The 14,258-nt window shown below is 38.8% G+C and overlaps 1 protein-coding gene across 1 annotated transcript; it reads left to right on the top strand.

Annotated features, from left to right (window-relative positions):
- The first annotated feature begins 8,673 nt into the window (after window positions 1–8,673).
- LOC309496132 (uncharacterized protein) lies at window positions 8,674–12,453 on the top strand. Its single transcript, XM_082166151.1, has 13 exons — window positions 8,674–8,722; window positions 8,845–8,892; window positions 9,153–9,711; window positions 9,824–9,877; window positions 9,987–10,031; window positions 10,118–10,182; window positions 10,251–10,317; window positions 11,006–11,158; window positions 11,257–11,317; window positions 11,679–11,807; window positions 11,889–11,978; window positions 12,087–12,176; window positions 12,301–12,453. Exons 4-8 carry the CDS (start codon window positions 9,869–9,871, stop codon window positions 11,072–11,074), a joined length of 255 nt encoding a protein of 84 aa, XP_082022277.1. The 5' UTR covers window positions 8,674–8,722; window positions 8,845–8,892; window positions 9,153–9,711; window positions 9,824–9,868; the 3' UTR covers window positions 11,075–11,158; window positions 11,257–11,317; window positions 11,679–11,807; window positions 11,889–11,978; window positions 12,087–12,176; window positions 12,301–12,453.
- Window positions 12,454–14,258: the final 1,805 nt, after the last annotated feature.

Genomic DNA, 14,258 nt, shown 5'->3' with positions numbered 1-14,258 from the left:
AATCAGTCCCCAAAATTAACGGATGCCGGAGGTGCGGATTATTCGCTACCTCCACACTATGTTTTTGACCCCTAAATTTAATTTCCACGGGCAATATAGGATAATCCACCACATCCCCGTGAACACACCTTACCTTAACCATGCGGCCGTTATCCAATGCCTTAGGTTGAATCAGGCTTTGATGCATGGAGGTTTGGTTACAACCTGAATCCACCAAAGCCTGATAGGTACCCCCCTTGATACTCACAGGTATCTGGTACTGGCCAGCTTGATCGGGGGCAGCTCGTGGGGCGTCGGGGACCCGGATCAGCGTCCCCACCTCCATCACTGGACACCGATCGATAAAGTGACCCGGGTCCCCGCAGCGCCAACAAGCCGGCCCAGGCTTCCCCTCCGCTCTGTGGGCAGGAAGCGGGTCAAGGAATTGGCGTGGAGAGAACGCCGGCGCCGCTTGAGGGGGCCCCGACCCAGCAAACGAGCCCCCTCCCCGGGTAAAGGCTCTAGAAGGTGCCGCCGGCTCGCTCTGGCTCCCCGTCCTCCACCGCGGCAGGGGTTTCGGAGAGAGGAAGAGAGGCAGATGGTAGAGGTTCGCCGACCCCCAGACACGCCACCATTTGGTCCTCCGCCAGCTGGATGGCCTGATTCAGCGACGTCGGGCGGTGGCACTGGACCCACTCTGCAGTTCTCTTTGGCAGTCTTGAGATGAACTGCTCCAGTACCACTCGGTCGATGATTCCCTCGACGTCGCTTCCATCGGCCATCAGCCACTTGCGGCAGGAGTCCCGGAGCTGTTGTGCCATGATGAAGGGCCGGCCGGACTCTTCGAGGCTCAGGGTCCTGAACCTCTGTCGGTGTTGTTCTGGGGTCCAGCCGACCTTTATAGACCAGGAGATTCTGGACTGGCAGTTGGTGTGCGGCTACTTGTGCTTCTCCGGAAAGCAACGGGATGAGCCGCATTGGCCAGTCCGTGGAGGGCCATCCCCTATCCTCCGCTGACCTTTCAAATAAGTCCAAGAAAGCCTCGGGGTCATCCTGTGGCCCCATCTTGTTCAGCGGCAGCGGTGAGGATATGTCTTTAGATGGTTGGGGGACAGCCCTAACCTCCCGGTCTATCCAGCTCCGGAACAGCTCGCGGTCTTCATGCTGGCCTCGGAGGAGCGCTTCAAAACGATGGTCTTGCTCCTCCTTTATGGCCAGCAGCTGTTGATGTTGTTCTTGGTGAAGACCGGCGAGCGTTTGTATGATGTCCGCAAATGGCGAGGCTGGCGGGTTTTGCATGGCGGCGATGATCTTCTTCCTTCCCGGGTTTCGGCTCCACTGTAATAAGGTTCGTAGTTTCGTTTGTGTAGGAAGGAAGAAGACAGGGGTCGGCTGACTGGGACACTCACTTTTATTATCTCTTTTCACAATAAAACAAAAGGTGCGCACAAAGCGCCTTCACCGTGATAAACACAGCTTCTCACAAAACAATAATCTCAGCGTTCAGCTTGCTCTCTTTCCACGTCAGCGTCCTCGTGAGGTCCCAGTCCAAAAACTCTCTCCATATCTCTCGCTCTCCCAGGTTATATGCAGTCTCTCCACGCCAATTACTGCAATCAGACACAGGTGTTCATCATCTGCACTTGACCTACTTACTCACCGCTCGGCCCCCTCCTTTCTCTCCCGCTACAGACTTAGCTAAACCACGCCCCCCTCGCCACAAAGTGGCATTTTGGGCGAATATGAGACCTATCTGAGAACAAACTGTATTGAATAAAGCAACAAAACAATAAAGACCTAACACAAAAGTGTGAGTAATGTTTGGAGCCAGAAGGGCGTAAGTCCACAGAGTGATGACAGTAAGACATCTTGAGATCAACTTGAGGGACACATGGAGACAGCACATGATGGAGGAAGTGAGTTCTGACTTGCATAGAAAATAAGTTTGAACATTCACCTAATCTAATCCTTACCCCGAATTATTAGTATCAGGGCATTCATGTAGGATATTAGGGGTGGAACAACGGTACACAGAAGTCATGGTTCGGTTCATACCTCGGTTCAGACATCACAGTTCGGTACGAGTTCGGTACAATGGAGGGAAAAGCAAAACAAAAACGCAGAAGGCTTGTGCATGTCTCAGGCTGTACCACCAAAGGAAAATAAATTACTTAAGCCTTGTATTTTTTAATTGAGTTGTATTAATAAAGTAAAGGCATAGAACCAATTTATTTGTAGTGCACTGACAATAGTTTTATATAATTAGTTTATTAATTAAATTAATAAAAAAGCCAAAAAGACCCAATAATAACCAGCTGCAGAACCGCAGAACCATACGTCATAGCAGTGTGAGGACGACAGCGCCAGCCTAACACTCTGATGCCGGAAGTGGGCGGGGTAGCAGTCTGATGCCGGAAGTGTACGGAGTTCATGTTTAGAGTAGACAGTAAAAGGTTTAGACAGTAAAAGATAGAGGTTTAAAAGGTTTAACTATGGCGGAGCACATGGTGGAACAAAGAAAAGAAGAAGAGAAAGAGGTAAAAAGAAGTTCTGTCTTTGATGGATGCAACATACTTAACGTTATACGCTTAACTTATACAAAACGGCTCTGTAAGTTACTGAACTGTGTCCAGGTACTGGGACACCATCAGCCTCCAGCACTCTTTGTAACATGCCACCGACTACTGGGACACCATCAGCCTCCAGCACTCTTTGTAACATGCCACCGACTACTGGGACACCATCAGCCTCCAGCAATGTTTGTAACATGCCACCGACTACTGGGACACCATCAGCCTCCAGCACTCTTTGTAACATGCCACCGACTACTGGGACACCATCAGCCTCCAGCACAGCATTTAACGTGCCAGCCAGGGTTCGTGCACGGCCTGTTATTAAACAGAAATGCCCAATCTGCAATACCCTCATGAATAAAAAAAACATAAAAAAAAACATTGACCGTAAACACACAAATCAACCAATTCAGGACATTAATGCCAGATTTTCCTTGCAAGCCAGTGTGTGGACAAATCAAATGGCATATTCACAGTGCTTAAAGTTGCAAGTGGTCAGAGTAGTCCTCTTCATGTCCAATGCAAAACATTGGGAGAACAACAAAAAGTCTGCTGTGAATCAAACGAATGCCAAGTAAACATGGAAGTAGCACAGAGGAGTGGTATGTTATCCTATCAGTGTATGCATGTCAGATCTGTAAGTTTCTGCACATCCTCAGCTGAAGCAGTCTCTCTAAAGGAAGATGTTTTAACAGAAATGGTGAGAGCAAAATGGTTTGGTGACGAGAAGAAAAACATATGCCTTGCTCGTCAGCAGCTTGCCATTTCTAGCAGTGTACCACTGTCTGTAGAAACCTCAATTGGCAGCCCTCAAACAAAAAAGTGAATCTCCGTTTTTGAGCCAAATGTGTCCTATTATAGCCGGTTGGGGCGTCTCATTGTTGTTTACAACACCAAATTAAACACATGTCACTGCCCCTGTTCCAAAGTGTGCCGTTCGTGTCCACATAAGTACATTGCGAAATGGCATCTATTTCAAACAGACCATGAGCTTTTCCGTACTGTCTTCAGCAGAGAAGAATCCCCACCCCAAAAGGCTCATACACATTCAGAGGAGAGCAACATCACAGAAGACCATCCATTGTATCCTCCACATGATCTGGGACTGAAACAAATGGTACAGTACATTCTACAGAACAAGATGATACCTGCTGTCCTACCAGGCAATATACGTGCACCATCACTAGGCCAAGACTACCCAAAATATCTTTGTCCAGAAGAAACTGTGTGTCATAGATGCCCAGGTGACCCTATTTTAATTACAAAGAGAGCTAAAATACTCTGCAACTGGTGCATTGTTGAAGGTAGGATGGTGTTATAAATATGCATATGTGCAATGAAATTACACTGTCGAGTTTTTGCAAGATATGACAGGTCTGAAGTTTCCACCAGCATACACAGTGCTTCATGCATACTTGCACTTTGAGGCCCTTACTGATCATGAGTACAAGTATTCCTGCATTACTTGTGGTGATCATCCCCCTGTGGTGATCATGGATTTACACAAAAAAAGGTGTTTTCCATTTATCAGGTATGACTATTGTGATACTCCACTTGTTAATTGTGTTTACATTAACATTTATGTATTTGGCACACTTTAATCCAAAGCGACTTACTTTACAAGGTTTTATATGTTCATTGTAATTGGATTTTTTTTCTTAAATGGTTTTCTTAGTGTGACCTTGTCATAATGCACAATTTTTTTCACTCTTTAGTAAGTGACATACTAGTGACATCTTTAGTAAGTAGGGTTTGTTAGTCAAAAACACCCGACTGTGTTGTGTTTTTAATATGACCTTTTTAACAAGACTATATATTTTGTTAGGTTGGGGTCATTCGGAAGTTATGTAAAGAGTGTGGCTTGGACTCCAATGGATCCCGCAGTGATCTTCTTCTGAGGTTGTCAAATGAAATGAAATCCAGACAAACGTATGACAAAATCTTTGACAAAATCTGGGGGGCCTCTGGTAAGTTTAAGATGTCTTGCACATAATATTTTCAATTGCAATCTAGTTTATGTCTAGTTAGAAACAAAACAAATTAATGGTATACTTTGATTTACTCATGTGATGTGATTCATATCTTTTTTTTTAGGAGGCTGGGCAGTGATTATGTGCCCATGTGGGATTGTTTACAGTATCAAATGCAATCTCCGAGCTGAGAGCCCTCGAGACTTTGCAGACTTACTATTATCCTGGAAGCATATGCCAAATGTCATAATTTATGACTTTGCACGTGGTCTTGCAACTCACTTGAATTTAAGGGCATCAGAAAAACTACCTATCTCTCCATTTGAAGGTCGCTTGGCAGAACCCACTCAATCCAACATCGAATTGGCCAAATGTGGACAGCTTAAAGTGTCGCTACCTTGGCTGAACACTACAGCTTAAAGTGTCGCTACCTTGGCTGAACACTAAGAAGACAGAGCCAGACCTTAATGGTCACCCAGTGACGGGTTCATCGGATCACTATGTGCTGTATGATCGGTTTCATGAAGCCAATACAAAAGACAGCAAAGATGTGTTGAGGAAGCTCACTCTTGTACCCTAATTGGCTGGCAAAATGAACATTCGCAAAGATGAAAAAAAAACCCTACTTTTTGAACATGTCTTTGCCATCGACACATCTCTTTCAAATGAGGAACATAATTCATCACTATAATGAAAAGAAAAACAACAAATTGCTGGAAAGATTAAAGAAGACATTTGGGGGCATGATGGTGAAAAATGTGTACGGACAAACTGTGTTTGGTAAATTACCTCCGTTTAAAAAAAAAAAAATTATATTAACCTACTAATATTTGTAGATAGACATTAAAATATCCTATGTTATAATATTGTAATGGAACGTTTCGACCCTCGAAACGTTGCATTTTTTATTAAATATGGGAGCAAAGAGCAGTGTTGCGGACATTTCATTTTTTTCACTTTATTCATTTCTTTTGTCCTGCACCTGCCAGAAGGTGGGATGTGCACACAATTACTTTTTTATAGGGGTGTAACGATTCATGGTTGTCGATACGATTCAAGGACGATATTGGTTCATTTAGAACGATACGATCTGAAACGATTCAGTGACTTGAAATCGATTCAGTGACTTTTTAGCCAAAAATTCTTGTAAGGGAATCAGGTATCAATTAATTATGGATATAAACAAACAAGTAAACAACAATTAATGTCAGATGCATTCATATTTTATTTTAATAAGTAGGACTGCACGATTATGACAAAAATGATAATTGTCGATTATTCCCTTGAATTTGTAATTGTGATTATTAATTACGATTATCACAACATTAAAAGATGTTTTGAATAGTTTGGCCATGGGACCCACATTTCCCCATGGTCATCAAGCCGCGACCCACCCTTTTAGGAATTATATAAGCCTATTATAATACATTTGTTTACACAAAAATTGTTGACACACAAGTTCTGTCCCCCTTTACTTAACAAATACTGATAAACAGTAGGCACTTTTTTTTTGTTAATACAATCTTGGTATAGCCACCACAGTCATATAAAAATATACAAAATAACCAGTAAGTGGCATTTTGTTATGGAAACAAACAACAATTAGGCTACCATGGTGATACTTAGAAGAACTGGTAAAGAAACATGAAACTGCTCCTGATAAATAGCAACACACATGACTTACCAATTGGTATTTTACTTTTATTTCTTAACTTACTAATTTACGACGTTGCATGCTCGTATGTCTTTTGCGCTTTAGTGAAGTGATACAGCGCGCTCCGCCGCATTTGCGCGTGCAGTTGAAGAGTGCGCGCTCCTGCAGTATAGCGGCTGAGAGGACAGGAAAGTCCGTTTTTCTGAGGTGAGAGACTTTGCGCTGCTTGTTGTCTTTGCGCTGCTGCTGGCGCGTCACGCATGGCGACGACGTCACAGATAGGCAGACTGAATCGAGTAACGTTTAACGCCTTTATCATTAAAAGTGCAAAGAAAAAACATCCATATAAAGTCTAACGTGCTTAAATCCAATGCGCTATTTCCTAGTATCGATACAATCGATTCATTACCTTTTAAAACGATGTTAGATCGATATATGTCGTCCGGAAGGCCAATTTGCCGATCACAGATCAATGCAGTAGGATCGTAGGAATATAAATCGATACATCGATGTAGTTGATGAATCGTTACACTAGTGTTGTCACGATACTAGAATTTCTAACTTCGATACGATACCTTGAAAAATATCGATATTCGATACCATTTTCGATACCACGGAGAAAAAAACTGCCACAATATTACGTTTTTATTTTTTTATTTAAAGCTAAATATAACAAGTCTAGACCATGACAATGAGGTATATTTTACATGAACAAAAATGTCCTGAAGTAGTGCACTGGTTCAAAAGCATTAATGCTGGTTAATACATTAACGTTTTTTGATGAACAGATTTAAATGCAAACGTGTGTGCATTACACGCGAAAACAATGCTATTGGTGCTTTTAACAATACAGATTGTGTCAAAGCACTTAACAGTATCAAATTGGAGGATAGAGTGTCAGTAATGTATAATAATAAGATAAAACATTACATTTTCAGTTAAAGGCATTGCATTATTGAATTCAAAGATGTCATTCAATAGCTCAGTTTAGTTTAATTAGTATCTGTGTAATCAAATTGATGATAAGATATGAAGGCAAATTGCAGAATTAAATACTAATTTTTGAATAAAGTTAAATAAGCACAAGTTAATTTACATTTGACCACAGTTAAAATATTTAACGTTACTTGTCTAAGATTTCTAAGATTTCTCAGTCCGATTATATTAACTTTAAGAATTACGGTGTAAAAACGAGACAACACACACACACTCATATCAACAACAATACTAGGCCATCTTGGTTAATGTTTCAGAAATGTTAAAATGAGAAGAGTTACCAACCCCTCGAAATTATTTATATAGATCCCGGTGTCGGTCTTTCAGGTGCTTTGCTATATTAGGCCCCGATCACACCTAACGCGTTTTTCAGGTTCGAAAACGCGAGGCACACAGCACTGCCCCGATCACACCTGACGGCACACAGCACTCATCACACAGAACGAGCAGTGCACTGCGTTTGTTATGTTGCTCGGCAACCACTGAAACAGCTGTCCTGTCAGTCAAGTAAACGTCAAATCAGCCTTTTATTAACTTTATTTACTTTCTGTTAACATTGTGGTAGTTACGGTTCGTGAAGTCGTTAAGCTCCTGGTAACCCGCGAGAGCACCACAAGTTTATCCTCCATCATCGCACTCTCCGGGCGTTCAAGCAACTAGCTTTCATCATTAAAACGGAAGGCCCGCGAGGCGCAGCAGGCACATAAACAGCGCGCAGAACGCTCGCTGGAAACCAGTTTAAAATAGGCGCCTCTCACTGCAAAAAACGCGTCAGGTGTGATCGGCCCCATTTACTTCACTTTTGCTATTTATTCAGAGCGAATGAGGCGAGTGCGTGTGTGGTGTTTGTCAACGTGCCTTTGGAGAGAAGTGAAAGTGACAGCTCGGCTAGTATCGATACTTCAGGAAATGAGTATTGGTACCGTTCAGATATTTCAGTATCGATATTTATCGAAATTTCGATATTTTTGACAACACTACGTTACACCCCTACTTTTTTAATAATATTGTAATGGTCCACTAACCACTGATGAATTGAGTTCAGTAAAGTTCAATTCAATACCCCTTTAACTCTCTTAAACAGGTAATCCTTGTTTCTCCCATGAGGAACCAGGTGGGACTGATGTTGTGATAGAGGACAGTACCCCGGCTGCTACAATGGTTACAACTGGTGGTGAGTGTTTTCATTCAGGGGTTATATGGTGGTAACACATTTTTTTTGTGTTTATAATTTATTTCCAAAATGTCTTCGCTGCAACAGGAATGGTTTGTGGCATTAAACACTTGTCTGCCAGTAGAAGTTGTTGGGATTTCCAGCCAAGTGATTGGCAGTCATCAATGGTAATATTGTTTGTTTTTATCACACTTTTAATAACACATTTTGTGTTTACTGAATGTAATTTTGGTCCCTTTATCTTAATCTGTGGTAAAGCTTGACCAGATTTTTGAGTAAAAATGACAGAGATGAGACAATTGCTCAAGTTGGAAGCATTAAACTGCAGCGAAAAGATTTCTTTACCTTGGGCCTCAATGCAGCACTTGAGGCAACAGTAAGTGGACAGACAATGATTTAAAAAATTGAAAAATTGACCATACAGCTAATATATATTTTTTTAGTAATTAAGTAATGTTATGTTATTATATAACTAATATATAATATATTTAAAAACAGATTGCAAACAGCTGTCTTGATGTGATCGTCATGGTGGCTAAGGAAAAGGTATTTTTGCCTACAACTATATAACTCATGATCACCTGGACACGTAATTGTGTTTTTGTAATGGATGTGCAATTGAATGCTATGCTTAGGGAACAGATGTGTTTGCAGCAAATTCCCATGTTGTAGTTACCTGGCTACCACCACTTGATTTGGACCCATTTTTATCGTTTCCAGTAAATCCATCAAGTTGTATTTTATCTAAAACTGGAACAGTTATAAATGCAGTTACAACAAATGAATGAATCTTATGTTCCCCCAAGGATAACATAGGATCCAAGGATTACATTCTGCTCCCTGCTTGGATGCCAGGACACTGGATGCTATGTGTATGTTGTTCTCTTCATTTTTGGGTGAACTAACTCTTTAAGATTAAAGTGATATTAGGATTCAATATACTAACAACTGTATTTCACAGGTTCTGAAGCCTAAAAACAAGGCTATGTATTTTTTGGATTCAACTCACCCCTACGGGATTGGTGATGTAAAATATGTGACTGTCTTCAGGTTGCACTTACAAATATAAATATTATGTTCAGAGTTCGCAGTTCAAGGTTTGCTCTTCATTGATGTTCACTGCTGTTTGTTCTGGGCATGATGTTCATTTGCATGATGTTCTGCATGCTGTTTTTTATATTCTAAATTTGAAATGTTGTTTTTGCAATTCAGTCAGGGGTAATTTTTTTGCTTTAGAACGAATAAACTTGGCTCCTTTGTCCAATTTTTATGGTTATAATATATTCAAATATTTTTGTTTGATTTTGTTGCAGTAAATTGACAAACAGAATCGCTCCAGGACCATGGAAGCGGATCAAGAACAAGGTTAGTTGTATAATGCTTTCAAAAAACATAAGCTACTTATATAGATTGTGTGTTTTTATATGTTTGTCACATCCTTTCCAGGAATACCTTAATGATAATTGCATTGTTTTAGAAGGTTCCACAACAGTTGACCGGCTCTGTGGACTGTGGGATCTTCATGCTGATGGTGAGAAACAAGGGAAAGTTGGATAAAAAAGTTACAGAAATCATAAGAATGAGAACATGAAATGGTTGCCTGAACTTGATTGATTTCCCCTTTTCTTTTTTTTTTTCAGTATGCTCTGCACATGGTCTTTGAAGCACCCTTTGATTTTACAGCTGTAAGTCTTTGTTTAAAAAATTAATTTTAACTAGATAATATAATCTATTAAATTGATCTATTAACACTTTCCCCCCCTTACGCAAGTCGGATTTTCCTCTTATTCGAAAATGGTGGTGCCTTATTCTCATGGAGAATTTTGCCATTGAAAGGTAACTCTCTCTTGCTCTCTCAAGTTTTTCTCTGTCTATAAATTTACTTAAAAATTAATTTGTCACAGGAAACATGCTTCCATTGATGTGCAGGAGCCACCTAAAGCACAAGAAGAGACTGAAATCGGCGACAAGGTATGTTTTTATTGTCTCAAACGGGCACATGAAAGAGCATAATTTCAAAACATTAATTTACATGCATCCTGATTAAACCACAATGTATTGTTGAGGACACTTCCAATCTCCCCAGGGACAACAGATGGAAATTAGCTAGCAGCTTAATGTGGTGCAAACCATCTCTTCTCTTGTGAGAATAATTCTTTTAAATTAATGAATTATTTCATTCCTTTTTTGTACTACGAGGCTGACTCCAGCTCCTTTTTCGCCAGATCCTTATTCGTCGAACTATTCGTTCCACCTTAAAAATGTACAGGAATTATGAGGCTGTGGACCGGGCAGCATTTTTCATTTAACAGTAAAAATATATACTCCTGTAAAAATTATCTTATCTGCTTCTATAAATGGTGTAAGCTACGTGGTAAATTCAACCAGAGTACTTATTTTGTATTTAAGTTCCATTTCTTACTAAATGTCTTTTTAAAAGTATGGAGAAATTTAATGAGATTTAATGTTATGTCATTTTTGTTCTTTGTTAGAAGTAATCCATTACTCCAGTCTAACAGATTAAAGATATATGTATGTATATGAAAAAAAAACAAGCATGTTTGATTTTTGTGGTTATATTGGCTAAATTGATCAATCACTTTTGAAAACCGTACATTTTGTGTGTATGTTACAACGTGTGTATGTTACATTTTAACAGAACGATAAACGGTCATTTAAAAAATGTGGCATGGATTCAGTGGAATACATGTGCTGGATGGCTCCATAATGACTGCGCAGGTGTTGGTAATGTCGACTCTGATAGCCGCTTCTACTGTGGATGCAAAATGCAATATCCCCATCCATTTGTAAGGTCAGTTAGCACACACAAAAAAAACCCAGATAAAACACTTTTGAGAGTAAATATGCTAAATAAATACATTTTCTTTTTATTTATATATTTATTTGTAGAACCAGAAGAATAATCAGAACGGGATTGGTAGCAGATGTACTAACAGATGATGAAATAAAGGTATGCCTCATTTTTTTTGGGTGATTAAGTTAAAAACATTGATAACGACAGCCTCAGACCACAGTCACACGTAATATAATTCGCACTAATAATATATTGCGTTGTGCCATTTCAATTTTATAACAATCTCACAATTAATTTAAACAAAAGCAAACTTTAATTATTTTGGGGGGTTACAAATGTCAAAAATGCCATTTAAAAAGGGAAAATACATTTAAATGGATAAATCTTGAAAGCATGTTACAAGTTATTTAGTGTGTCTTGATAACCAGTGTTCTAATTTGCTGTTTGTTATGCATTTATTAAATTATATATATATATATATATATATATATATATATATATATATAACAAATTTCAGAAAGTTTCTCATGACCTTAAAAAGGGAGTTTTGAGGTCAAACAGAATGTTTCTCCATCAACATCCGACATTTGACCCAAAGTTCAAGTATTGGAGAGATTGTTTTATTTCTGTTTTTAATGAAGAACAGGTATTATTATTATTATTTAATATATAGTTAAATTAATATTCACAATGCTTATATAAACTGACACGTTTAACCCAATAACAGACTGAAGCTTTAGCAGAACGCATTAAAGGTGCTCTGGATAAAGAGGATGCACATAATATTGCGTTTGTCCTTGAAGTGCTACTACCAGAGGTAAGATCATTTGACCACACACAATTACTTTGTATGTTCTGATTATATTTGCTGTCAGTGAACATAGAAAGTTTATTCTGTGTATTTATTCTCTTTATTGTTTTAAAGCTTACCACAGTAATTCTGATTAAGCTTGAAGAATTTAATCGATTTCAAGCAGAAATATGTTTCACCACTGGATTATCCCGTTATTTGTAGGTAAGAAGAATATGATATAGCCTATTAACACCCATGTCCATTATAGTTTCATGACAACTCATTATAATCGGTGCCATAGATTCGTTGTCTGGGTGAAATATGATATATCTTTTTTAATTATCAGATGGCTTCTGGACATGACTGCGCACAAGACGTTTGGACTTCGGTTATTATTGATTTATTGACTTGTTTGTTCCTAAAAGATTGTGACTGTTAATTGTTTTACATGTAATACAATATATTTGTTTTATTTGTAATAAATGATTATGGCAGTGCAGTATTGTCTTAATTATTCTTTATTGCTTAAGAAGTGGTTAGGTATATCGCTGGTTTGAGGTGATAAATATTCTACAAAAGTGTCGTCTTTCTGGCTCCTACAGACACAGAAACCTCGTTTTGCTCGTTAAAAATGCTCGAAATGCTCGGTTTTTTTAGAATTTGTGAAATAATAAAGTAATGAAATCTACAGTATGCTTTGTAGGCACATAAAGTTGCATGTTCTCTGTACCATATTTCAACAATAACACATCAGAAAATGGATTAATGTGTGTGTATTATTTATATATATATATAGGCCTATATAAATTATATATATATATATATACATACATATATCTTTAATCTGTTAGACTGGAGTAATGGATAACTTCTAATAAAGAACAAAAATGACATAACATTAAATCTCACTAAATTTCTCCATACTTTTAAAAAGACATTTAGTAAGAAATGGAACTTAAATACAAAATAAGTACTCTGGTTGAATTTACCACGTAGCTTACACCATTTATAGAAGCAGACAGGATAATTTTTACAGGAGTATTTTGTATTTTTATTTAATTAGAAAATAGCCAGTGTGTGATTTATTTTTATATTTCAGAGGAAAAAAACTCATTTTATTTAAATTAATATTTTTTGTGTGTTTTCAGTCCATCATATTATTGTGTATGGTCTATGTTGGTTGACTATTTAAAATTATTTTCAATTAAATAAAATGTTCAAACTCTCAAGCTTTGTTTTCATTGTATTATTTATTTTTTGTTTTAAGCTTTGTTCAATTTATAATATTATTAATCAATTTTAATTATATCTTTTCAATTAAATCGTTTCAAAACAAAGTCTTTATAATAATGTTGTTTTAAACTTTAAAACGTTCCAAAACACGGAAGTAGCGCAATGCCTTGCCGCGCCTACTTCCGGCACCAGACTGTTAGACTGGCGCTGTCGTACTCACACTGCTATGACGTATGGTTCTGCGGTTCTGCAGTCAGACCTATCTCAAAAGACCTTGTTAAGGCATGTTTGGTAATTGTACCTGAATGAATTGAAAATTAATTTGCTACATTTCAGATTAATATATTTGTTTTCCTTAAAATTTTAATTAACAGTAACTTAAACACTTTGCAGTTTGAATGATGACCTGTATAAACAAAATGACGGAGTATGTTTTTATATTTCCACTGTTCGATCGCGCCCGCGCCTCTCACACACACACACGCACACACACACACACACACACACACACAAATATAAGTAAACACTTTGCGACTTTTCAATCGCGCCCGCGCCTTTCTCTCTCTCTCTCTCTCTCTCTCTCTCACACACACACACAGGCGGGGCTACAGATTAGGTGTCCCTAAAGAACCCGCGTATCTAACAGTAGTTCTGCATTACGTTCATTAATTTGCATTATTTATTTTTATACCATGTATTCTCCGTGTAAATTTATGCCCCGAACCGTGACGCCCGTACCGTTTTGGTTCAATACAAATACATGTACCGTTCCACCCCTATAGGATATTAATAAAAATTAATTATATAATTTAGGGACACAGATGAGGGAGAGAGAGGAGGAGATGGAAGAGAGAGAGGTACACATGGAGACAGCAGAAGATGGAGGGACTGAGACAGTAGACATTGTGCTAGAATTTGTTTAGGAGGGAGGGGCTAACGGTGGCCAGGACGAGGAGACAGAAAAAGATAGAGGGAGTGAGACAGTAGACATTGAGCCTGTTAAGGAGGGAGGGGTTGAAAGTGGCCAGGAAGAGGATGCCAACACACCACAAAGAGGAAGAAAAAGACACA

Source organism: Leuciscus leuciscus (assembly GCF_965113295.1).
Source record: "Leuciscus leuciscus genome assembly, chromosome: 4".
NCBI lineage: Eukaryota > Metazoa > Chordata > Actinopteri > Cypriniformes > Leuciscidae > Leuciscus > Leuciscus leuciscus.
The sequence above is the reverse complement of the archived record's forward strand: the minus strand, read 5'-3'. Positions and strand labels throughout refer to the sequence as shown.

Bases quoted from the DNA above. Each gene is read 5' to 3' on its own strand.
- LOC309496132 (XM_082166151.1), top strand. The intron at 10,032-10,117 runs GTAAGTCTTTGT...CCCTTACGCAAG, and splicing joins CACCCTTTGATTTTACAGCT to TCGGATTTTCCTCTTATTCG. The intron at 10,318-11,005 runs GTATGTTTTTAT...ACATTTTAACAG, and splicing joins AGACTGAAATCGGCGACAAG to AACGATAAACGGTCATTTAA.